Source organism: Adiantum capillus-veneris, chromosome 30 (assembly GCF_014529385.1).
Source record: "Adiantum capillus-veneris isolate H3 chromosome 30, ASM1452938v2, whole genome shotgun sequence".
Classification (NCBI taxonomy): Eukaryota; Viridiplantae; Streptophyta; class Polypodiopsida; order Polypodiales; family Pteridaceae; genus Adiantum; species Adiantum capillus-veneris.
In genome coordinates this window covers 78,318,862-78,345,343 of record NC_140960.1, presented here as the reverse complement: position 1 = coordinate 78,345,343, position 26,482 = coordinate 78,318,862, and the positions used below count along the sequence as shown (strand labels likewise).

Here is a 26,482-nt window from a genome sequence, read left to right as displayed (position 1 = left end):
AAGTAGTTACCTCTTGCAGAATTTTCCTATAATAACATTGTTATTCCTCTATAGGATAAGTTCCTTTTGCGGTTATTTACGACAAACCACAACTTCCCCCAATCCTTCTCACTAGGGATAAGATATTCGCAGCTCATGAATTTGTTTGTGATCTAGATACTTATGCAAGATGTCTGGAAAATCTTTCAATTCATCTGTAAGCTTGAAGCTAGAGGGATATAATAAATAGTATCATGAAGCTAGAGGGATGTAATAGGCTCATAAATACATGCATTTTTATGCGTCAAATAGACTCTGGACAGAGAATGGTGCAAATTGTTCGGGTTCATGTGTTTGTAAAAGTTCAGTATTGAAAAAATCTCCTCATGGGGGAACCATCCCATCTTCTAGTCCGTAGTGTTGTGTTCTCTCTCTCCATTATTTTCTAAGTATTGCCCTTTGTGGATTCCTACGTTGTTTTAATTGAATAATCTCAAAAGTATTTAAGTGCACACGTCCGTTTCTGGGACACATTCCCTATCCCCCTTCGTGTTCCATTTTCCCATGTAGCTGTGGCTTATGTGGGATCCTTCATGTTTTTAAAGTTTGTGTTCAGATTGTGCTATATGTATTATAGATGAACTTCCCGACTGCATGCCTTTGATTGTGATGCTTTAGCCTTCTTGGCAATTGTACAATGTAGTTGAAAAATAGCACTGACTAATAGATGGCAAATGCACTTACATGTTGATTCTATCTTAGATTTCGGCATTCTCTTATTAATTCCTGCACTTCATTGTTTTTAGAGTCTCTTAAATGTACATTAGAGAGCATTTGATGAGTATTCTCTAAGATTGAAGATGATGCACATGGCTCTTGAATGTCGGCAATGATGCATAACTGTTCTTGCAAGCAACATGAAAGAGTTACTCGCAAATCTTGAGCTTACACCATGTGAATCACCTCTAGATGAGAACATTTTGAAAAATTTAACAAAAGTATCCTCTGAAACGAATTACTTTGTGGAAGACTTGATTTTCTAATGAAATTTGATAGAGATGCTTGTGAGGTGCTTCAAGCGCTGGTGGGAAAATTTGTAGGTAGTTGATGTGGCAACTGTAAGTACAACGCGTTGATAGCGGGATATGGCATAAGAGCTCAAGGCCCGAGAGGTGAGAGCTTCTCGACAGCAGGTGTGGAAGCTTGTTGGGGCTTCGAGCTGGAGGGGTAGCTCTCGACACCGAGAGGAATAACCTTTTGAAAATTAGCATGAGCTCGGCATCGTGCAGAAGCATCATGCCGTTTGACTTAACAGTTAAAAATAGCCATGCATTAAAGAGTGCATATGAGCCTCACCCATTTACCTTCTTACTGTTCGAAAATTAGTCTTTTTGAAGATCCCCACAAGGATTAGCCTGACCTCCAAGTTTCCAAATATATGAGCTTGAACTTAATGGCTTTCCCAAACAAACATTCTTTGCAACTTAAATTTGACGTCGATCTGACTTGGCTATTGCGAAATTTTTTCCTAATGCAAGACTAAAATTAATATACCATACAAAAGAGGTTTTCATTCAACCAAGGTAGCGGGGAGAAAAGCTAGCTTGGCCTAGCATAGATGAATGCACCTAGGATCTAGTGGCGCTAGATTAGGAAGTACTAACTAGCCTTATGGCTCTGATACCCTTTGAGGATACCATGGCAAGGTCGACTTCCACATCATGAAGCGAGGGCATTGCGATGCTTTTTTAGGCATGCCTTGACATGACAAGAACGATGTTACGATTCAGATCCGGAACCGAACCATAACTTTGATGTAGAATGGAAAGCCGATCGTCCTTCGAGTTTGATTGACCGAGACCAACCCACAATGATTTCAATTTTGCTTTGTATTTAGATTCTTTGAACTTTGTTTGAGAATATTGTTTGCAATTTGTTTGAAATAGAATTTATCCGTTTTAAACTTGTCTTGGTGCCGATTGAGTTTGTTTGATTTTGGTTTAAATGTTGGTTCCAATGCTGTTTGAGAACCTCTGGACGACGCAAGCTGCGTTTGGGGCGGGCGTCTAGTTGTATTTTGTCCTCTAAATGACAGAAGTTGCGGTGTGGGTGTGGGAATGCAACACAAATGCTCACATATGCATGTTAGAAGACCTAGAAACATAAAGTCGCCGATGATGAAGTTACTGAGCATGTAAGTGGGTGAGCTGGATTGGGCTCGCTGCTGCTCTCGCACGCCCCCCCTGGCCTACACCTGCCTCCCCCCCCCTCGCCATCGTTCTCCTCTCCCCCCTCCACCCTTGCGCTGCGCACCAGCCTTGCTGCGCGCTGCTCTGCTTGCGCCCAGCCAGCGCATTGTCCAACCCACTCCCCCACACTTCCCCATTGCTCGCCATCATCCCCCCCCCCTCCCTCATTCACTGCCCGCAGTTGAGTACCCCCCCCCCCCCTCCCGGGTTTTGCTTGACGGATTCGCCCAACTGCTCACTCGTTGTTGGTGCGCTCTCTCCAGCGGCAGGGCTTGGTCTCGCCTTCATTCCTTCCGCATTCCTGTTAGCAGCAAACACAGATGGAGGATTCTGCCCTGCCATAGAGGGACTTGACGGAAGCCCCCTCGCCCGACCCCACGGAACCCACCATCCGACTTGCTCTTTCATTGACAGAGCAAGCGAGCTTAGAGGTAGAGGTGGCATGTCTTCGGGCCACCTCCGTTATCTGCAAGATTCTCGGCACCAGACCCATCAAAGGAGAGGTGTATGATCTCTTCCAGGCCCGCCTTTTAGCTGGGGTGGGCAAGATCCTCGACGTTCAGCTACTCGGTTTTAGCTACCACTAGATAGAGTTTGAGACCCCCGAGATGGTGTCCAAGCTCATTACGATGAGCCCCCTGGCCATCCGAGCAGTTCGAGCTCATTTTGGACAGTGGCGCCATGGTTTCGACCTAGCTATCGACGTTCTTGTCGAGGAGGCAGACCTTCCTATCTCAGTTTGCTTCTTCGGCCTAAGGAAGGAGTACCTTTCGCTCCTTTGCAGGATAGGCTCAGAGATTGACTGTTCTGGAGACACCTCGCACGGCAACCTCTGTAGTTGTTAAGGCAGCTGGCATTCCCACAATACGTGTTCTGGTTCGGGACACCCACATCCTCCCGAAGGTCATTCTATTGCCTCGGGTGAGTGGTGGTTGGTTCCGCCAGAGCGTGGAGTATTCAGGCCTACCGAATGAGTGTTTCATTTGTCGTCAGATGGGCCATCTTGCGAAGGCCTGTCCACGGAGGAGACCCCGAAGTTAATCACAGGCTCAGCCCCAGCCTCCAAGGGCTGGCCAGCAGCGGCAGGTAGAGTCACAAGGTATGCAAGCAGAGCCACCCTCCGAGCTTGGGGCTCAGGCGGAGAAGGGCTAGCATGAGGCTCGTGGTCGACGTCGACAGGGTCCACCACGTCAGCATGGCACTCAAAGTGGCCCCCAAGCTTTAGGCGAGCAGCAGTGGGTTCCCACAGGGAACCGTTTCGACCCTCTTCAGCAGGAGGACGTCCCAGCTTCACCCTCCACCTCAGCCTCACCTCCGACAGCCCCTCCCCCCCCCCCGCCTCCTTGCTCCTCTGCCCCACCTCACCCTTCTCCCTGTGCCGCTCCCCGCCCCCCCACTCCTTCTCCCGCTAGCCCCCCTGCTTCTACATCTCCTCTCGCTCCTACCTCGCAACCGATCGAGGAGGAAGGACCACCCTCGATTGCTAGGAGATCTCTTGGCAGCGCTTTTGCCACGAGTCGCTTGGCGAGAGAGAGACAACCTTTCTTGCCACCCCCCCTTCTGGTGCAGACATCTCCCTTTGCAGCAATTCCTCGTGGGCTGACAAGCTTCGACATTCGTCATCGGTGAGACTTCTTTGCCTACGACTTCACACGTTTTCTCGGCGACCCTTCACCAGACTTTGAGGCAGCTTGCTTCAGAGTTCATGTATTGTTGCTTGCAGCTAGAGGGATAGAGGCCTGGGACTTAGTGGTTGGCTTCTCTTTTTCCCTATGTGGCATGGACCAGCCTGAGTGGACTTTGAACTCGGTGTTGGAGTGGCTGCAAGCACAGGCCCTCGAGTTCTCTCACCACATGGGAGACCTAGGGGTTACAAACTTGGTTTAGACTCTATGGCCGTTGGCCAAGTTCTCAGTGACGCCTCCAGACTCGGCAGGATGTAGACACATTGTGGTACACTTCTTTGCTAACATGCAGATATGCTATGTACACATACATGAGGACTCCTGGACAGAGGAGGTTGCCCTGCGCACGGCTCGTTCTTCTTGGGCCTGGGCTAGATACTCTTTGCAGTCACGCCTATCTCGAGGGTGCTCCGATGTGGATTATTCCCCATGCAAGCCAACCTCGAAGATAGCACGGTTAGTTGCTGCTACAACATTAGTTCTCTCTCGCTCTCCATGAGGATCGTCTCATGGAATGTGTAAGGATTAGGTGGACCCCAGTTTTAGTGCCAGAGGGGCAGATTACATTATGAGCTTCAACGATGCCTTGTGGGAGGAGAGATTGATCTTCTTATGCGTCATCTGTGTGAGAGCCACAGTAGAGGATGTGGTCAGCTTTTGTGTGGGCGATATGAGACATTTTGGTCAGCTACATTTGGACCTGGTGGTATCCAAGGAGGGTATGTATGACTATTGCGGACTCTTGGCAACAGGCCATTGTGGACAAAGGTATTATTGTGCCTGGTAGGGCTCAGTGGATTACTATGCAGGTTCAGGGTTGCCTTTTGGGGTTCCTCAACATCTATGCGCCCAATGTGGCGAGTGCATGTGTAGAGTTTTGGTCTCACATTGTAGAGTCTCTGCCACAGGCAGAGCAATGGTGCATAGGGGGTGACTTCAACATGCTGGAGGACCCCTCTGATAGGATTGGAGGTAGCCATGCTACTGTGCATGGAGTTGAGTCGGCAGCCTAGGAGAGGTTATGTATGACTTCGAGGGTTTCAGATGTTTGGCAACACTTTGGCTTTGTGAGGCCCCCAATCAGCCTGGCCTTCTCTCACTCGGATCGCAGAGTGGGAGGAGTGAATCTATTTCAGATAGATGGCTTCTACACCAGTGACCACTTCTGTGACTTGGGTGGGACAGTTTGCATTCTGGCTAGGACATCTTTTTCGGACCATGCACTAGTGATCCTCATGATAGATAGAGGAGGGGGAGCACAATGCTACGCATCCCTGAGAGGATCTTGCTGGTCTCTGAGCTCAAAGAGCGAGTGGTGGCTCTTTGGATAGAGGGCCTGGACACGCAATACTCTCCTACTGACAGAGTGGCCTCTGGACTTACTCAGCTTAGTTGGTTCTTTCTTCAAGAGTCTATGGCCTGCCTGGCTTCAGCGAGAGAGGAGGAGCAACGTCTCTGACGAGGCGTTGCTTCCTTGCAGAGGCTGCAGGAGCAGCACCCAGACAGTCCCTGGTTGGAGGAGCAGTTGTAGCAGGCTTGCCAAGAGCTTGCTAGCACAGAGGAGAGGCGGCATGAGTTTGCTTTCCATCGACAGGCATCTCAATGGACCCATGTGGGTGACAAAGTGACGGGGGCGTTCTTTGAGACAGTGGGACCCCGGCATGCGCACGCCAGTGTCAGCCAGTTGAGGAGGCCTGACGGTTCAGTTGCCTCAGAGCCGGATGACATTCGTGCAGTTGCTACTGACTTTTATCGTGACCTATTGTCAGTAGAGCCTCAGTTAGAGCGTCAAGATGCATGGAGAGAGCAGGTTTGGGTACAGATGCCTTGTTTTGTGACTGAGGAGATGCGCTAGAGGCTTGAGTTGCCTCTTTAGCTAGAGGAGCTCCACGCGGCCCTCAAAGCACTTCCCCGTGGTAGCTGTCCCGGCGAGGATGGTTTGACTCCCAGTTTTTTCTTAGAGTATTGGGACTTGCTTGGCTCAGACCTATGCAACGCTTTTCAGTATATCTTACACATAGGAGAGATGCTTGACAACATGAGTGAGGGCTTGATATACCTCATTCCCAAGGAGGGTGGCTCCTTGGATGAGATTCGGCAATGGCGACCCATCACCATACTCAACTCAGCCTACAAAATTCTTGCCAAGGCTTTGAGTTTGAGGATTGAGCTACTTCCAGAGAGCATTATACATGGGACCCAGACAGGTTTTGTCAAGGAGCGCAGTATCCTTGACAACACCTTTACTTTTTGGGAGGCTTCTGCCTTCGTGCACCTCCGCAGTGAGGATTTGGTGATACTTCTTCTCGATTTTGAGAAGGCCTATGATAGAGTTGACTCGGACTTTTTGGAGGGCACTTTACGCAGGATGGGCTTCTCACATGCTTGGATCAGAGGTGTGTCAGCTCTCTACAGACATGCACACAGTCAGTTGCTTTTGGTAGGAGGTAGAGGAGACCGTTTCATGCTCGCACGTTCGGGTAGACAGGGTTGCCATCTTGCCCCCTTCCTCTTTCTATTCTATGCTGAAGTGATGAGCAGATTTTTGTTTTCACAACAGGTTGGTCTACGTGGCTTAGCACTCCCTATTCGGGGCGATGAGCTACTAGATGTTGAGTTTGCAGACGACTCAGCTTTGTACTTGGAGGGCTAGGAGGCCAACCTACCCAGGTGTGAGCGGGCTCTTGAGACGTTTGTTGTGCATCAGGCGCATTGATCAACTGGAGGAAGAGAGTGGCTTTCTCGGCTAGCAGTGCTCCTACGCCTGATTGGCTGCGAGATGAGGGTTTTAGATGGATCCCCCCATGGACTGCAGTTCGATACTTGGGCTGTCAGGTTGGCTTGGACTTGTCTCCTGAGAAGCAGATTGCTCCCCTCCTCCTGTCCATCAAGAGGAAACTGCTACATTGGAGCTCGGCACGACTTTCTTTGGCAGGTAGAGTTGTAGTGGCCAACTACGTGCTGTTGGCTACTATGTGGTACATTACATCTTGTTGGATCTTTTTGAGCTCCTGCATCAGCCAGGTAGAGAGGTTGATTAGGAACTTCCTTTGGTCAAATCCCGACACTCAGAGAGCTCGAACCAAAGTGGCCCGGCAGGTTATCACTCTTCCTTGTTCTCAAGGTGGTTGGGGATCATAGACCCTGCACAGCAGAGCAGAGCCCTTCTTGGGAAGTTTGTTGTCAGAGGACTGCTTCTAGGGGAGAAGCCCCGGAAGGAGTTTTTGCTTTAGCGGCTTAGAGCTAGAGTGCCTCAAGCAAGAGGCCCTTGGAGACCTTCCAGCAGATGGATTTTCACAGAGATGCGCAGAGTAGGCCTGAGCAGGAGACTGGAGGATCGTTTTACTGTGAGCCTGCTTCGCTCCTGGGAGAAGCTGCAGAGAGGCCTGGGGCAGCAGCAGCCCACTTGCACGGAGGAGCGTCTGAGACAGCCCCTTGTTTGAAACCCCATGGTGAGCACTCAGAGAGGTCACTTGGTTGGTAGTAGCCTCATGTTTCTTGGGGTCCCATGGCAGAGGTTCTAGCACGCACTTTAGGTGATTGGCTACAGTTTTCAGGTTTGTCAGAGAAGCTTCAGAGCATTTAGCTACAGGGCATGAGAGGGGTGCAGAGCATGTGTCGGGACATCACAGAGGCAATACCAATTGAGTGGCTTACACCTCTCGAGTCAGCAGTGCCCAGATGGATGGGGGCCTTCACACGACTGAAGGTAATCATCGCAGTTCAAGCTTGCTTAGAGACTATACCCTCCATGTTTTCCGAGTTACAGGCGAGGGTCGATCACACAGTCTCAGTAGAGGCCCCACAGGTTGCAGATTGTTGTTTTTAGAGGATCCGAGTTGTTGGCATATGTGGGAGGACGTGTCATAGATCTTGACCCAACAGCTCTTGAGCCAGGCGACTGGAGGCTGTGAGCTTGGGAGAGCTGTCCACTGGCAGGAGTGTAGTGGGATCCTGGAGAGTGGTTTTGGAGGGACCCTTTCTCCTCAGCCGACCATCCAGGGATCCCTTTCTTTCAGTACACTCTTCAACTAGGACGTCACATACTGGCAGCACGGAGAGAGGCTCGTCCTACTACAACAACTTTGTCACAAAGTGATGACGTGGCTACCAACAGCAGAAACCCTAAAATCCTGCAAACCCTAAATTTTGCAGAAACCCTAATTTCTGGAAACCCTAACCCTAACTGCTGGCTGAAACCCTAAGTGGCTGAAAAACCCTAAAAGTTGGCGCCAGTGCCACGTGGCAACAATTTCCGGAAATTGCGGAGGTTGGGAAAAAGCAGCCAGTGACGCTACAACTACTTTTTTTTTGGCTACGCTTTGAGAGAGAGAGAGAGAGAGAGAGAGAGAGAGAGAGAGAGAGAGAGAGAGAAAGAGAGAGAGAAAGAGAGAGAGAGAGAGAGAGAGAGAAAGAGAGAATTTGCTTTATTTACTTGCTCTCTTGAGATAGAGAGAGAGAAACTGCTTTTGGGGCTTTGATTTTGGGCATCCCTTCTAACCTTTTTATTAGTGGTTTAGGGCTCACTTCTCAGAGCATCTGGACGCAGAGTCTGAGAGTGAAACCCTAACCGCTCTTTGTACTTTGACATTGATTAATACATAAAGACATACCGAAAGGGGCGCCAGTATTTGGAGCCAATATCTCTATGCACAGAACTCCGCCGGGCCAGTGCAAATCTATTGTGATCTGTGAATTGTTTTGAAGTGGTTATTTGGTGCTGTCGCGATTGATTCTTGACTTGAAGTGTCCCAAGTCTGTTACAGTGGTATCAAAGCACGGCCGATTTCTATCCTACGGGAAATTTGATCCCCAATTTTTTTTCCGCGGCACCTATGGCTTCACACAAGGATCAGTCGACTCCCTCTACATCTGGAGATGCGGGCAGGGATCACAATGAACATTCCGGCAGAGAGTATGGCCCGCCTCGGCCTACACAGGCGGAGCAAAGAGAGATGAAGCGTCGTCAATTGATTGGCGATGCAACAAAGATGATGCTCAGTTTTGCGAAGGATCCGAAATTGGCAAAATATATGAGCGAGACTTCTTTTCAGGAAGTGCATGCGCAGTGGTAGAAAACCACTACACCACCCCCAAAACCCTCTCAAGAAACCTTCTACTCACAAGAAATATTCAGAGAAGGAATTAGAAGAGATGGTTGATGCACGGATTGCTCAGCTTTTTGATGCGCAAAAGAAAGCCAAAAAGCACGGCAAAAAGCAGAAGAAAAGCACTGACTTCCCGGGATATTTGGGTCGTCAGTCGGCATTTGACAAGGCAAACAAACAGAAGAAGCGTGTTCGATTTGAAGGAGTACCCAGTTCTTCTTCTTCTCCTTCTTCTTCTATTGACAGTTCTTCTCGCTCTTCAGATTCGAGCGAAGAAGACAGAAAAGGTAAAAAGGGAAGCAAGAAACAAAGCTTCGGAAAGGGCAAGAAAAAGGCAAAAAGGCTAAATCTCGCCGAGAAACTGACAATTCTACTAAGGACTCGTCTACAGACAGCTCAGATTCCGATGACGAAAACTTTTATGCGAACAAGAAGAATTTTTACAAAGCCAACCAGTATGACTTTCTCGAAGATAAAAGCAAGAAAGTCCGAGAGTTTAAGGAAGGTGGCCACTCGATCAAGTTTGATACTTTTTCAGGATACTCAGATGCTTGGAAGGCTTTGTCTTTTATACAGCAGTTTGACATCTCTTTCGCAGGAGGACACTACTCAGAGCACTCTAAGATTCGGAGAGTTGCCTCCTACTTTAAGGGGAATGCTCGTACTTGGTGGTCCACGATTCTTTTAAACAAAACTGCGCCAGTTAAATGGCTGAAATTTAAGAAGCTTTTTATTTCTTCTTGGTTGACGCAAGAATATGAACGAGATGTACGAGCTGCTTGGAACCATCTTCGGATGACCAAGAAAGATACAATCAATGCTTACTGTGAAAGATTCTGGAGCTCTTTTCTACCCGCCTCTTCATTCAAGAAGATCTCGTTCAGAGAATAGATTGAGCGGTTCACCTTGGGTCTGCCTACAGAGATCCGAGATCACTGCTTGGAACAGAAGTCACCTTCTATTCAGGAGTTGATGAGTCATGCGAAGCGGGGTTTTGCCATTCACTCTGGCAGTCTGACCTACCCCACAGATGAGGCCATGACACAACGAGCCGAACAGACTTCTGGGAATGAAAGTAGAAAGAAAAAGAGCAGCCTAGAGAAAAAGGATGCACGACCCAAGCTTACTCCTGAGGAGAGAGCTCGCTTCATTAGAGAGGGGAAGTGCTTTGGATGCGGGGAACATGGACATATCTCCGCGAAGTGCCCTAAACAGGCACCGAAAGAACGGAATGATAAGGACGACGACATGCCTGAGAGTTCGAGAGCAGCTGAGGAACGTAGCAGAAAAGGCAGATAGAAAAGTAGCACTGGTACCACATGGCTTGGGACTTGCACCGAATGAAATGAATGGAAGTACAAACTTTGCCGCTTTTTGGGGAAAAGTGAAGGATCAGGAAGCTCTTTTGAAGGAGCCAAGGCCAACTTCTTTTCACTTGGAATTGGGGGCTCGATTTGGAATTACGCCCGACATACTGACGCCACTGGCGGAGGTAGTTCGACTGGCACCCGGATGGGATGTTGCCATTACACCGAGCATTGGAAAACTTCGTTTGCAATGACAGGGGTGTTCAGGGCATGCGAGTGACGTTCTACTCGGAATCCCTTGGTACCACCAGAACTACCCCGTGGTTGACTACCGAGCCGAGAAAGTGACTTTGACAAATGAAGGGCTCAGAGATTGTACTTATGAACTTTTGTTTCTTTACTCATTCTTTTGGGAGAGAACTGAACGATGGATAAAGGTTGAATATGTTTTGACCTGAACAAAAGAACGCCAAGATTTTTTTCTACACTCATGCCGATTGCTTTTTAGAGGGCTTGAAGATTAGACCATTGACCTAATACCTGGAAGCACGTCACCGAACCGGCCACCTTACCGTGTGAGCCGAGTACAGACTGAAAAGATTATGAACCGAGTGAAAGACCTCTTGGAAAAGGGTCTTGTCCAGCCTAGTACTTCACCGTATTGCTCTCTACTGTTGTTGGATTTGAAGAAAGACGGATCTTGGAGAATGTGCATCGATTATAGAGCTCTCAACAAAATCACCATCGAGAACAGATTACCGATTCCTAGGATCGATGATATACTCGACAAGTTACAGGGATCCTCGTGCTTTAGTAGGATTGACTTGAAGAGTGGATATTATCATATCCGAATCGCGCCGGGAGATGTCTACAAGACAGCCTTTTGGACTACTTTTGGGTTATTTGAGTTTTTGGTGATGCCTTTTGGCTTAACCAATGCTCCTGCAACATTTAACCGGATGATGGACATGATTTTTCGAGAGTACATGCTATTTGTTGGCACTTTCTTTGATGATATCATTGTTTTCTCCAAGAATGAGGCAGTACACAGAGATCATCTGCTTCAGAGATGCACTTTTTTTTGGGACACTTTGTCTCAGCAGCAGCAAGAGTGCAAATGGATCCGGCCAAGTATCCGTGATTGGCCCGATTTGAAGAATGTCCATGAAGTTGAAAGCTTCTTGGGACTGTGTTCATACTACAGACGGTTCATTAGAAAGTTTGCAGAGGTTGCTTCCCCTTTGCATATCTTGATATAGAAAGGAGTCCCTTTTCTCGTGGAGATCCAGAGACGTGACTGCCTTTCAGACATTGAAAGAGAAATTGATTACATGACTAGATTTGACTTTGCCGGACTTGCAGAAGTCATTTGAAGTATTTTGTGATGCTTGTGGTGGTAGTCTCGGTGCGGTCTTAATGCAAGAAGGCCATGTCATTGCTTACGAGAGCCGATTGTTCTCTAGGCCGGAGATGACAGCACAGATTTATGAGAAAGAGCTTTTGGCAGTTATCCATGCTCTTACTCAGTGGCGGCATTACCTACTCGGAGCGGATTTTACTGTCTTTACAGACCATCAGAGTTTGCGCTACTTCTTGTCACAAAAGCAGCTTTTGGAAAAACAGATGCGATGGGCGAACATCTTGTCACAATTTCACTTCCAGATTGTCCATGTGCAGGGACAGAAGAATGTGGTGGCAAATGCTTTGTCTCGGAAGCCGTTTGTTCTGGCTATTTTCGCGATACATCATAGGAGCTGCGAGGATATGGTCGATGAGTATGCCACAGATACAGATTTTCCAGATATTTTCACACGGATACAGGATGGGAAGACAATAGCTGGATACTCCCTTCAGGAAGGCTACTTGATGAGAAAGACTATGTTGTGCGTTACACAGCCATTGAGGGAAAAGGTTATGACTGAATGCCATTGTCCACCTTTTACAGGTCACTGCGGCATTGCTACCACCATGAAGGGGGTAGAGAGATACTTCTTTTGGCCGAGACTCAAAAAGGATGTGGAAGAGTTTGTGCGCAGTTGCTTAGTATGCCAAAAGGTCAAGTTTGACAGGCATAAGGCACAGGGACTGTTATAGCCTTTACCCATACCCACCCGCCCCTGGGAAAGTATTGAAATGGATTTCATTTTTGATCTCTCGACAACACAGAATGATCACAATGATTTTCCGATTACATGGCACGTCTGAGACGATTGTCTCCGACAAAGACCCCAGATTTATGAGTTTGTTTTGGAAGGCAATTTGGGAGAACATTGGCACGCAGTTGCAGTTCTCGTCATCCTTCCACTTGCAGACTGACGGGCAATTTGAGATTGCCAATTTAGTGGTATTAGATTTATTGAAGTCTTGTATCTCGGATCAGAAGACTCAATGGGAAAAGTACTTACCTTTGGTGGAAATTGCCTACAATAACACGATATACTCTTCGACGGGGAAGACGCCATTTGACATTGTTGAAAGTGCTACGAAGGTTCCACCCTTCCCAAGCACGAAAGATAAGATTTTTGAAGCGGATGAATATACGCGAGATTTGGATACGGCTTTTGCCAAGGTTCGCGAGACTTTGCAGAAGTCTCAAGAACGACAAAAAAAGGCAGCGGATCGCCATCGTCACAACCTGAAATTGAAGGAGGATAACGCTTTGAGAAGGCACGCCTAAGAAAGAAAAAGGGAAAGGAGAAGCTTTTTCCAAAGCTTAGTATGTGATACTACGGACCTTTCCAGATCACTGAAAAGATAATTGATGTCTCCTTCCGATTGAAACTGCCAGATACTTGGAGGATTCACAATGCATTTCATGTGAGTCTCTTGAAACCTTTTAAAGGTGATGTGCCTGATGATGGGGAGCCTGATGAGCAACCTGAAGTGGAAGAAAACGAGGAGATCCTTGTTCCTGAACAGATTTTGGCACATAGGGATACGAAGAAAGGTAAAGTCCGAAGGCGGTTCTTGGTTAAGCTCAAGAACTTTCCTGCATTTGATGCGAAGTGGATGGAGGAGGACCTAGCAGATACTCCTCGAATTGTGAAACTTTACCTCGATGTTTTGGTTTAGCATAGTCTACTCCAAACGGAACCCAAAATTCAGCACAAGAGGGGAGTCGCTCCGCTCCTTTGGCAACAGATGCCTTGATTTTGATACTAAAGTCACTGATGTCTCTTTGAGCTTCAGGGATATTGAGAGCTGACAGTATTCTGCTGTATGACTTTAATGAAATGGATTTCCTGATTATAATATTGATTTGTTCTTGACTTCTCTTAAGTGCAGGAACTGATAGACAAAATGACTGTAGCATTTTGGTCTGATTGATCTCGAATAGACATGGTTGCAATAGGGGTTAGTCAATCGGACATCGATGAGGTCCCAATTGGACCTAGTTGTGATTGCTAGCTACATTGCCGATAAATCATGCTCTAAGATCCGACTGAATGTTGAATGTCATGTGATGTCTTGTGATGTTGTGTGATGTGACTGTCGATTTGGTACATGTGCTAGATGTGTGTTCCTAGTACGTAGGTACTAACAGTCAGTGTCTACTAAGACGGTTTATGGCTTTTGTCGGTTTTGCAGGCGTAATTGTGGTCGATTACAATGCTTTCAAGAGGGGGGTATGTCACAAAGTGATGACGTGGCTACCGACAACAGAAACCCTAATTTTTGCCAAAAACCCTAAAAATCTTGCAAACCCTAATTTCTGCCAGAAACCCTAATCTCTGGAAACCCTAACCCTAACTTCTGGCTGAAACCCTAGGTGGCTGAAAAACCCTAAAAGCTGGTGCCAGTGCCACGTGGCAACAGTTTTCGGAAATTGCGGAGGTTGGGAAAAAGCAGCCAGCGACGCTACAACTGCTTTTTTTTTTTGCTACGCTTTGAGAGAAAGAGAGAGAAAGAGAATTTGCTTTATTTACTTGCTCTCTTGAGATTGAGAGAGAGAGAAACTGCCTTTGATTTCAAGCTTTTGGGGCTCTGCTTCTGGGCATCCCTTGTAACCTTTTTATTAGTGGTTTAGGGCTCAATTCTCAGAGCATCTGGACGCAGAGTCTGAGAGTAAAACCCTAACCGCTCTTTGTACTTTGAGATTGATTAATACATAAAGAAATACCGAAAGGGGCGCCAGTCTTTGGGGCCAATATCTCTAGGCACGGAACTGCTCCGGGCCAGTGCAAATCTATTGTGATATGTGAATTGTTTTGAAGTGGTTATTTGGTGCTGTCGCGATTGATTCTTGACTTGGAGTGTCTAAGTCTGTTACAACCTCATTGGCAGGAGGAGGGTTAGCTAAGTTCTCGTCAGCTTTTTGGGCAAGGTTGTGGGACGCCAGTCAGCCACGGTGAGTCACGTTGTTCCAGTGGCTGGTTGCACATAGAGCTATAGCGGTTGGGAGCTGACTTGTACATAGTGGTCTCTCGGTAGCATGCGTAGCTTGTGACCACCCTTTGGAGAGTCAGCGTCGTCGTCTTTGGGACTGCCCTATGGCACAACAGGTTCGGCTTCGGGTCCTTAGGCTAATGCCAGCTCTTTCCACATCAGGCAGTACACTTGGGGGCAACTTCTTGGTCCACTCTCACGGGCCTTACATTACAGTTTGAGCTATCCTCCACCAGCAGGATGATAGTGATACGAGGGGGTCAATCTACACTCCAGCCTTATACATAGCTTACTCCGCAGGAGTGGTGCAGTGGGAGAGAGGTGTGTTGGGAGCTCGTCTGTGGCCTGCGTCTGTGGCCTGACACTCTGGTTCATCTGGCGGGCCCGCTGCTTCCGCATCTTTGAGGCTCGCCTTGTGCCACCAGCAGAGAGTGTTCGTGATTTTTGGCTGGAGCTGACCCATACTCTCAAGGGACAATTCGAGAGACTTCAGCGCAGCTCAGACCGCATGCGGGAGAGTAGAGAGGCGTTCCTTCGACTCTGGCACCCTGGGCATTTCTTTACCATGGTCCAGGGTGTGCTCATATGGCACTACCGTCCACATGTGTGGCTTTTCCCTCCTCCCGTGTTCTAATTTAGCCCTCATTGTACATATGCTGTTTTTTCATTGGGAGAGTCTCCCCTTATGATTGTTGTAGCCCTCTCTAGTAGAGGTGGTTGTAGCCCTATGGGCAGCTTCATTAACTAATAGAAGGATCTTTTCCTCGAAAAAAAAGAAAGTTGCAGTGTGGGAAGCGTTTAGTTCTAATCGGAAACCTCGAGCGACAGAGGCTGTGGTTTTGGGAGCGTGCATCGGAACCGTCAAAACGATGCAAACTTTAGTTTAGGGAGCATTTAGTTGAATCTGGATGTTTTAAGTTATTTGTTTGCACATGTGAACTTTTGTGTCATGTGGAAAGCATTTTGTGAAACATATGAATTTGGTGCATCAATAGTTCCAAGTCGGATGAGATTGCCTCAGTATGTGATCGTAGTGCATCGAGACGCCCTTTAAAGATGAGTGCGGTCTATAGTGGATCATTGCACAAAATAATGGCACTGCTAATTTGCAATTAATTTTACCATAGACAATCAAGTGCGTTGGAAATAACTTGGAAGGCATTGAGTTTCTCCGCAGTGAGAATAGCTCTACAAATCGTGTTGGTGTCTGTATCATAGATACAACACACAAAAGTCTTACATCTAGTGGTTGGAGTGCTATCCGATTTGGTAAAGTAATTGATGGAGTATGTGGGGTAGCACATCAACCATCAAAGTTTGTAATTGCTGGCTTAGTCAAGTATCAACATGTTGCTTCCCTAGAGAAGGCAATTTCTAAAAAGCTAGGTGGTATGAAATGCATGTGCTACCTTTGAGCTCCTTAATGGCATCGGAGACCGTCCAAACATGTGCTCTTCGCGAAGTAGTTTAAAGGGTTTGGACATGTTGGATGACCCTAGATTGTGGAAATGTATGGTTTATTGCATGCTAGAGAATGTGCTGTCCGGTAATGATGGACATTGGCATGTATGCATAAAGGCAGTGTCTGCTAAAGAATCGGATTGAGTTTTGCAGGTCTAATCGGGATGATTACTCTTCTTTCAAGAGGGGGGTATGTCACAAGTTGGTGACATGGCAATGCCTTGGGGGGTTAGGCCCACTGAAGACTAACTTATGGGCTAATGGCCAAGTGGAATCAACCCTAAAAATGCTTATTGATGATGTGGCAACCAGTTCAGATGTCATCACCAGTCGTGGGACTTTGCTGACGTGGCATTGTACGGTATCCCATAAAGCACGGAAGCTACAATTTGCGCCAGCATTTGGGGGACTTAGCTTTTTATATGGTTTGCTTTTTAAGGCTAAGAAATATGTAGAGGAGGGAGCAGAAGAGAGCCCGACACTTGTAACTTGTTGAAGCATTATAAAAGAAATACCAAAAGGGGTGCCCGGGCTTTGGGGTCAGTGTCGCGGGACTGTGCTGACATGGCATTGTATGGAATCCCGTAAAGCACGGAAGCTACAATTTGCTCCAGCGTTTGGGGGACTTAGCTTTTTATATTGTTTGCTTTTTAAGGCCAAGGGCCTTAAGTATGTAGAGGAGGGAGCAGAATAGCACCCGACACTTGTAACTTGTTGAAGCATTACAAAAGAAATACCAAAAGGGGTGCCCGGGTTTTGGGGTCAGTGCTCTCTTGCGGTGGAACTCCACAACTCTCTCTCTCTCTTGCTGATGGCGAGCGCAGGCTGAGGTAGTTGATTCACCGCAAACTGCAGATACAAGTTCACACAGGCTGCCAAACAGGTTTCGTGCAGGCAGCAGATTAGGTTTCGCGCAGACTGCAGGATTTAGGGTTCGCGCCACCTCCGTCTCTAGCACACACACACCCTCGTGCCCACACACACTCACTGCAGCGGGACAGGCTAAAGCAGGAGCAGCCAGGCACAGTCAACCCGCCTTCACTGTCGCACAAGGCAGACGACGCTCAGGGTAGAATTCGTATAGGCTGGAGATGAACGTGCAGGGCAGATCACACACCCTCTCTCTTGCAAATAAAAAATCAGAAATCGCAAGCCTTCAGACAATTGCAGAATTCTGAGAATTTACAGGAAATTCAAAATTTGCAGAATTGACAGGATTTGCAGAAATTACACAAAAAACAGAGGTTTTTTGCCGCTTGGTCGTATTCTACAGAAATTGCAAGAAATGCGCCATGTATGCCTAATGTGGAACATGTACGCATAATGTGGAAGCACCTGTGCGTGTAGGCTTAATTTTTCCTCGTTTCTGACACCGATCAAGCATGAGGAAGCAAAGTGATAAGGCCGACCCCTTAGAAGACGCAGTTTCAAAATGCAAAGAAGAAATGGTCGAAACCATAAACAATATCAACCGCCAACTTTTAGGGACAATAAGAATGCTCGAGGATCGCGTTTCGGCCCAAGAAAGCAAGATCGCGGCAATGGGAGATCGGATGACGGCCCAAGACGGAGAGATTGCATCACTCAAGAAGGAGCTCGCCGAGGCACGCTCACGAAACACGCTTGAAGAAGGAGAATTGCAACCTTCAGTAATAGAAGAGCTCAACACGATCAAAGAACAAGTGCGAGCCATCAAAGAGGGAGAAGAGCAACACAAAGAAATGACAACCTCTTGGGTGGACGTTATCAAACTCATGGCTTTGATGGGGATTCATGAGCCGATGCACTCAAGAGCTTGGAGAGTGGGCAACAAGAAAAATGGGAGCAAGGGGGAAACCTCGAAAGAAAGAGCACTCCTCCTTTGTTTTCCCTCTATGGAAGCGAAGGACTTTTTGAAGAAGAGACCAACTCTTAAGAAAACGGGCATCTTCCTCGGGGATGACCTTGCCTTATCACAGATAGCTCATATGCAAGAGGTAATGCCAGAGATTAGAGCGGCAAGGGAAAAAGGTAAGATTGCTTTTTACCGAGATGGAAGAGTTGTGATATTGGAGCCACGCTCCACATGTGTTGGGTTCTTGTTGCATCCTTTGATAGTTGCTATTCCTACTGTCAATGAGTGAGTTGTTGCTACCTATGGGACCACACTCAAAGTTGCTACCTGGAATTGTAATGGATCTATGCGTCTAGATGTGGGTGCTTTTGAGGAAAGTCTTAGTGGGAGAGAGATCATCCTCTACTCTGAGACACATCAGGCCCCTGGGCAGTCTATGCCTCACATTAGTGGATACAGATGGGAGACCACATGTAGACAGGAGACACGATCAAAGCACAGAGGGCGGGGCTCAGGTGGAGTGGCAGTGTTATTCAGGGAGGAGTTTTAGCCATTGATACACATAGCTCGCAGGGATGAGCAAGCTAGGTACATGTGGGTGAGATTGAGAGCAGAGACAAGCAGATATCTTTACATTGCTATTTGCTACTTTCCCTCGAGTATGTCAGTGTATGCACCACCCAGAGGATAGTCCCCCTTTTCTATTTTGGATGATGACATCCGGGAGTTCTCTAGAGATGGTGACATCATCATTCTAGGGGATTTCAATGCTAGGACTGCTCATCATCATGCAGTTTTTTATGATACTTCAGAAGAGATGCTGAGAGAGCTGGATGTGGCAGAGATAAGCCTATCGAGACTATCACAAGATAGGGAGCATACTGAGTATGGACGACACTTGATAGACATCGGGACTGCACATGGATTGGTCATCTTGAATGGCCTACAGAGATTTCCCGCTGCGGGGGGTTTTACATGCTTTCCACACAGACATAGAGCTAACACAGTGGATTATGTCATGGCACAGCCGAGTCTCATCTCTAGTATCCAAGATCTCACAGTTGGACCCAGACCTATTGGTGCGGCAGTGGACCATGCTCTTGTGTCGCTGACCATCTCTTTCGAGTTTAGTGTAGCACACCGGCCACAGGCATCAGCTCCTACTCGCTACACCTTCCCGCGGTAGACGGCCTCTGTATACATAGATGGGATCTACAGACGCTTGTGTACAGAAGAGCCAGGGCGACCTTTGGAGGAGCTTACTACTATACTGACGCAGACGTTACATGATGCAGCAGCAGAGGCATACCCACATGGCACACACACAGCCTGAGCAGAGACGTCGTTCTGGGAGCATGCCCCAAAATAGCTGGTATGACGAGGAATGCCGAGACACCAGAGCTAGACTTTAGAGAGAGGTGCTTTTGGGGGACATCACTCGCAGACAGTCACAGGTTGACTTCCGACACTTAGTGCGGCGGCATTTTTGGCTCGCCTAGAGCAGGATCTATACCAACTATTCTTGAGTCAGGACTCACGTGAGGCATGGCGGCTCTTTCATGAGCACTCCCCTCCCCCTGCCATTACCTCTACAGAGGCTTGGGGCCAATACACGTCATCTCTGTACACAGTTCCTGGACAGCCGCCCCTCCCCGACCCCCCCGATCCATGTCCCCCATACATGTGCTTTTTTCACCGCTGAGATGGTGAGGAAGGCCATTGACAGGATGAGGATTGGGAGAGCATATGATCATGATGGCTTAGTGACTGAGCACTTCATGCATGCCAGAGATCTACTAGCAGAGCTCCTAGCAGTTATGTTTAACTGTGCCATGTGTGAGGGCTTGCCTAATACTTGGAGCCTATCTACTATTGTACCTATCTTCAAGTCAGGAGACCCTGTGGAGCCTGGGAATTATCGCACTATCATGATCGGACACACATTGGCACGGTTGTACACATCCATTCTTGAGCAGCAAGTGAGTAGATGGGCAGAGAGGAAGGGATACGCGCAGCCGGGCAGGCAGGATTCAAGAGAGGTTTTTCTACTCTTGACCATTTCTTGACACTCAGAGCCATCATTGAGTAGGGCAGATCACATGGGAGACGGATCTATTGCAGCTTTGTGGACTTCCGCAAAGCATTTGACACCGTACCCAGAGCTAGATTGATGCGCAGATTACAGGAGATGGGAGTACCCACAGAGCTCATTTGGGGGGTCATGGCACTGTACAGGTCAGTAGTGGGGCATGTACGCACCTCAGAGGGCCTATCTACAGCGGTTCAGTCCACTATTGGGGTGAAGCAGGGTTGCCCGCTCTCTCCTACTCTGTTTGGTATGTATGTGGATGAGGTTTCTGACTACATTGAGAGAGATGGTGATAGAGGTGCACAACTGGCAGGAACATGGATCCCACTATTGTTATATGCTGATGATATTGTGTTGATCTCCAACTCTCCAGAGGGGATGCAACGTCACTTGGATGCTTTGCATAGCTTTGCCCATGAAAGTGGCTTGTCTGTCAACCTTGGTAAAACCAAGGTCATGGTATTTAATACGACCCCACAGTGGATCCGGAGGTCAGCGCCCGCATTCACATACTGCCAGGAGAGTGGAGTATACAAATGCTTACACCTACCTTGGAGTGGTTTTTAGTGGACCAGCATTTTCATTGAGAAGAGCAGCAGAGACTAGATTGACCAGAGCCCATGGAGCATTGGGTAGATTGGAGAGGATGTGTTCACATGTTCAGTTTCAAGAGCCTCGGACGAAGCTCTGGCTCTTTGACACCCTGGTGGTTTCTACATTGCTCTATGGAGCTGAGATTTGGGGACCTTCATTGGACCATCATGGGGGGAGGACAAGTCGCACTGATGGATGGGGGACATGGAGAAGCCACTAGTCTCTATGATCTCACGGCTCATTAGAGCCAAGGCTTCAGTACCACGTGCCATTATACAAGCAGAGCTAGCTGTCCCCCCCCCCCCCCGCTAGTGGTCGAGGCGCTCACCAGATCTGTCTCCTTCATACACCGCATTTGGGAACTTCCCAGAAACACATATGCCCGCCTTGCACTTTGAGTCCTCTCGACAGTTAGCCATGCAAGGAGATACAGCATGCTGGTATGGGGAGATGACATCATGGTTTCAGGCGCATGGGTTCAACATAGACACACTGCCCCCCTTCCAATACTCACTGGATGCACCCTCTCTGACTCTCACACAGTCCGAGATCACCAGGTTCATCTGCCAGGACCTGACTCAGCTAGACATCAGGAGGACATGGATATAGCCAGCACAGGAGCTGGGCACGAAGATGGCTTTCTACAAAGAGCATCTTCTCCAGCTTACGGAGGACGGTTTTGTGACGAGACCTAGATACATGGACACCCACTTGTCTCATGGGATATGGTGTGCTATTGGCCGGATACGCACATCTTCACACCAGCTGCGGATCGAGACTGGGAGATACAGCAGAGTACCAGCAGAGGCCAGGACATGCCTCCTATGTGACCTGGAACCTGAGACAGAGTTGCACTACACATGCCACTGCCCCGTCTACTACGAGATACGGCCTCTTCCACTGTTTGTTCAGAGAGGGCTTCAGACCACTCATAGTCATGCGGTACGAGGATCAGAGATGCTTGGGTCTGTTTTTTGCTCGAGTTGTGCAGACACAGAGAGAGAGCCTGATGAGAGGAGAGGCCAGCACGGATCACAGAGACGGATCACAGACTTCTTTAGAGCAGACGCTGGACACCCAGAGGAGTTACTACCACAAGAGAGCTCGCCGCCTCACACCGGAGGCACACTGATCGACCAAGCGACCGAGCTAGGGAGATCCAGATGCCCATGACTGCGAAGGACTACACAGCATCGACGGAGGTTGCATCAGAGGATTCGGATCACTTTGGCCCAACATGCACGATGCTCGGTCAGGCTATTGACCATGGAGGAGATTGATGAGATCCGCCAGCGACCGATGCTGGATCTTTTGTGATCTGTGATTTAGCTATCCCACCTAGCTGGATCTTTTGTGATCTGTGATTTAGCTATCCCACCTATTTGCTTAGATCACACCTAGCTGTTTCAGATTCCATAGCATTTTATTCTGTCATTGTCATTTTGTTACCCTGACTTTGTATCAGATCCACCACATTGTAACTCTTTGGTCTCATAGGTCATTCTGGCCTTCTGAAGATGTTAATATAACATTTCATTTCATTTCATTTCTCTCTCTCTCTCTCTCTCTCTCTCTCTCTCTCTCTCTCTCTCTCAGTTAGTCTCATAGGTCATTTTGGCCTTTTGTAGACGTTAATATATCATTTCATTTCTCTCTCTCTCTACACTCCCCTCCCATATTGTCTTCACATTGTACTGCTTAGTTTAAGATCCCGCAGTATTTATATTATGTTATCCTAGTTTAATTTATTTTGTTAATCTGACTTTGTATCAGATACACCGCATTGTAACTTTCTAGTCTCATAGGTCACTTTGGCCTTTTGAAGACGTTAATATAACATTTCATTTCATTTCATCTCTCTCTCTCTCTCTCTCTCTCTCTCTCTCTCTCTCTCTCTCTCTCTCTCTCTCTCTCTCTCTCTCTCTCTATATATATATATATATATATATATATATACATATATATATATCCCCGTTCAAGTTGTTTTGAAGTGCTTATTTTGTCGATCAGGATAGGCTTCATGCTACTGCTATATTGTATCATGGTGACACTTATCCCCACTTTGTACCCTTATGGCATGATACCATTGCTCAGCCTACCAGCCACCCATAGGAGTCGGTAGCACTCCTATCAGTTCTTTGTTTTTAGTTTTCTTTGTTTGTACCCAGACTTGGTACTAGACTCATCATTGTAATCAGTTGGTCTCATAGGTCATTTTGGCCTTTTGTAGACGTTAATATATCATTTCATTTCTCTCTCTCTCTACACTCCCCTCCCATATTGTCTTCACATTGTACTGCTTAGTTTAAGATCCCGCAATATTTATATTTTGTTATCCTAGTTTAATTTATTTTGTTAATCTGACTTTGTATTAGATACACTGCATTGTAACTTTCTGGTCTCATAGGTCACTTTGGCCTTTTGAAGACGTTAATATAACATTTCATTTCATTTCATCTCTCTCTCTCTCTCTCTCTCTCTCTCTCTCTCTCTCTCTCTCTCTCTCTATATATATATATATATATATATATATATATATATATATATATATACAGAGAGAGTCTGTTCTAGTCGGTTCTTTTCAGCTGGCATGTGGTGCCCTCCCATTTCACTTATTTGTATCAGTTCAGTTAGGTTTCTGAAATGTTTTAAGAGCGTGCAATTCTGTCAAGCCTCTGTCCCATTGAAGCTGGTTTTATGCTGGTGTGCTGCAAACAAGATGCTTTTGAAGGATGCAGTCTTATGTACTGCATTGTTGTTGCGCTCTTTGGCATTTAAATCCATTTTTCACGGCCTTCTTCACCTGTACGCTTATTTTTTTAATTGCAAGCTGCAAGTACAAGATGGCTTAGAATGGAATAATGATAGTCTAAAAGGACAGTTGAACTGTAGCATGTGTAGTATTTATTTTACGAACCTTTTACTTTGTACGCTTTAACCTACAACTCTCATATGTGCGACAGGGAACCATGCTGTAGTCAAGGGCATAATTTTAGGCTTCTTCTCTCCATGTTGCAAGTTACTTTGGACTTGATAGTAAACTAATGTCTTTGTGATCCTTACTTTATGCAGAAAAGGGGTTGCCCATTACTCGGCCTACATGATACACCAACGTTGGAGGCCAAAAAAAGACGATTTCTAGATCTGGGATGGCAGGTTTGTCTTATATAGAACGTGTTTGGTATATTAAACTAGAAAGGGTGATGTTGCTTTGTTAGAAAGCAGGCTTTTTATGTCAACGTGTAACTTTATAAGAGAAAGTTTAATGCCTTTGTAAGAATGCAGGCTTTTTATCCTAAATGTGTAACTGTATTATCTTTTTGAAGTGATCAGGTTTACTTTGCCTCTCTTTGTCTTGATTCGAATGTATTTCAATTGCAATCTGCTCTTTTTTATTTTGTTTTGGTATTGTTCACCGCTTGTTCAAGTGGCCAGCGGCATTCAGTGGTATGAGAGCACTAGCTGACTTTTCTCCTATGAAGAGTCCAATGCAGATATTACACAATTCACCATGGAAGTAGCGCCTCCCAAACATTCGAAAGAGGGGTAGAAGATACTGAAAGTTGATAAGATGCTGAAGAAAAGGTTGCAGGGACAATTGAAGGCGATGAGGAGGCAGCCGAGGATTAGTCTGAGGCTCAACACACCACTCCTTCCAATGTGGAGCAGGTCAGGGAGACTGAAGTCAACTGGATCATCTTCTCCTCCATTACAAGATCCTCGTTATGCAAAGTACATGCAGGTCAAGCCCATGAACGCAGTGATTTGACAGCGGAATGGTGTGTTCAATTATAAGCTAAAGGTCAAAGCGAAGGTGAATGCAACCCAATCTTCTAGTGACAAAAAGGTTCCAATTCTTTTAGGAACTTAAAATTGCAGCAACAGATCATGCAGCAAATGCAGCAGTTCCACCCTACCTGGGCTTTTTGGGCAGGAATCCATCTTTCTCAGATACGGTGGCCAAAAGCCAGTTGCGGATGCGTTTAGGGGGATTTGATCCTTGTGGAACAGGTGGCTATGGACCTTATGGAGCCAGGATGCCTAGTTATATTTGAGGGAGCTATATGGGAGGGATTTATGGCACGTTGCTTGTCATGCAAGGACACCCTTTGGATTGAACTAAGGCATTGGCATGTATGGAGGAGGTATGCCACGGACTTACGACACAACATTTGGCAGTGAGGACAACCCACTCAAGTGACCCCGATGGAGGGTAAGGATCATTAAGGAAGAAGGCTAGGACATCAAGTTCGACACCTTTTCAAAGCCTCGTATAATGAAGATAAAACACTCGTTTTATCAGCAATTTGATATTGCTTTCTTTGAGGCAACTTCACCAAAGCCTTTAAAGTCAGAAAAGTAGCCTCTTTTCTTAAGGGGAATGCTTAGAAGTGGTGGTTGACATTATTTTTCCATGGACACACCCCACGTATATGGGTGGAATTCAAATGGTTGTTTGTTTTGTATTGTTGATGTTAGCTTTTGAGGCAGTATCTTGACTACCAGGAACCATCTCAGGTTCAAGAAACAGATACCTTTCAGACGTACAACCAGAAGTTTTGGTATGATTTTCTTACAGTGGCTTCTTCTTGTATAGTCAACTTGGATGAGCAGATGGAGAGGTAGTATTGCAGGCTCCCTCTTCAGTTGAAGAGATATTCTTAAAGGAGAAACCTTTCAGTATATAGGGCATGATGGCCCATACACAGGATGGCTACACCTTGCCCATAGGGAAGTTGATGTTCGAGAATGAAGGTTCAAAGGAGAAGTCGCAGGACAAGGAGCACAAGCAAGACAACACGAAAAAGAATGGTTTTGTGAAGAGGAAGTTTGGCTAGAGGGCTAAACCTACAGAGCCACAATTTTAATTGAGCAAAAGCTAGAATGGTACATGCAAGAAAGTGTTTCATATGTGTGAGCATGGCCATATTTTGACCAAGTGTCCGACAAACAAGGAAAACAAAGCCGAGACTTTGAAAGATGCTGAGGAGAGGAAGGCTAAGAAAGCAAAGATGAATGCAGGACTTGTGTCTAACCTTTTAGGGATGTAGTCGGATGATGAGTTTATAGAGCTTTGTAGAGCATAGGGCAAAGTGAGGGACCTAGAAGCATTGATCTCCTTTAACAATGGTGCCAAAGCTGACTTTATTTCACGAAAGATGGCGAAAAAGTTGGAAGTAAAGCTTGAGGAGATGGGACCACAGATGGATGCTTATCCTGGATTCATCTAGGTATATTAAATTGACACCTTTCATAAGAAAACTCCGTTTGCATGTTCAAGGGTATATTGAACATGAGAACTTCATATCATGCCTTGGAGGATTATGATACTCTCTTGGGGATGCCATGGCTCCACAAGAACCATGTGATAGTGGACTTTGGAGCTAGGAAACTTCAATTCAAGAGTGGGGGCAAGGACCTTGTCGTTGATGTAAAACTCAAAGGGACGCCTGTTTCCATTGAATTTACTTCTACTCTCTACATTCATGAACACATTTATGTTTACTTGATCTTTGTCAGAGAGGGGGATTCATCTGAGTGCATTTCTAATGTGTCATATCAACCGAAGGAGAGTATTGCTATGGATTTCATCTCTCATCTCCCACAGACTGAGAGTGGGCTTATGGATTCATCTTTTATCTCCTGTAGAATTTCCTTGTTCTAATGCTTAGTTGGGTGAAAACAAAGCAGCGGCCAAGGGTTTTGAAGGGGATCGGGGAGCACCACAGACAGAGAGTGAGAGAGAGAGAAGGAGACACACGCACGATGTGGGTGGGGAGACTGTGAAGT

General features: G+C 46.8%; 1 protein-coding gene across 1 annotated transcript in view; it reads left to right on the top strand.

Moving 5' to 3' along the window:
• The window catches only part of SBI1 (Leucine carboxyl methyltransferase), a 116,137-nt gene that overhangs the window by 75,830 nt on the left and 13,825 nt on the right, over positions 1-26,482 (top strand). Inside the window, exon 9 of the mRNA XM_086506432.1 lies at positions 23,765-23,848. Coding sequence (XP_086362558.1) covers positions 23,765-23,848 — 84 coding nt within the window. The remainder of the gene's footprint in view (positions 1-23,764; positions 23,849-26,482) is intronic.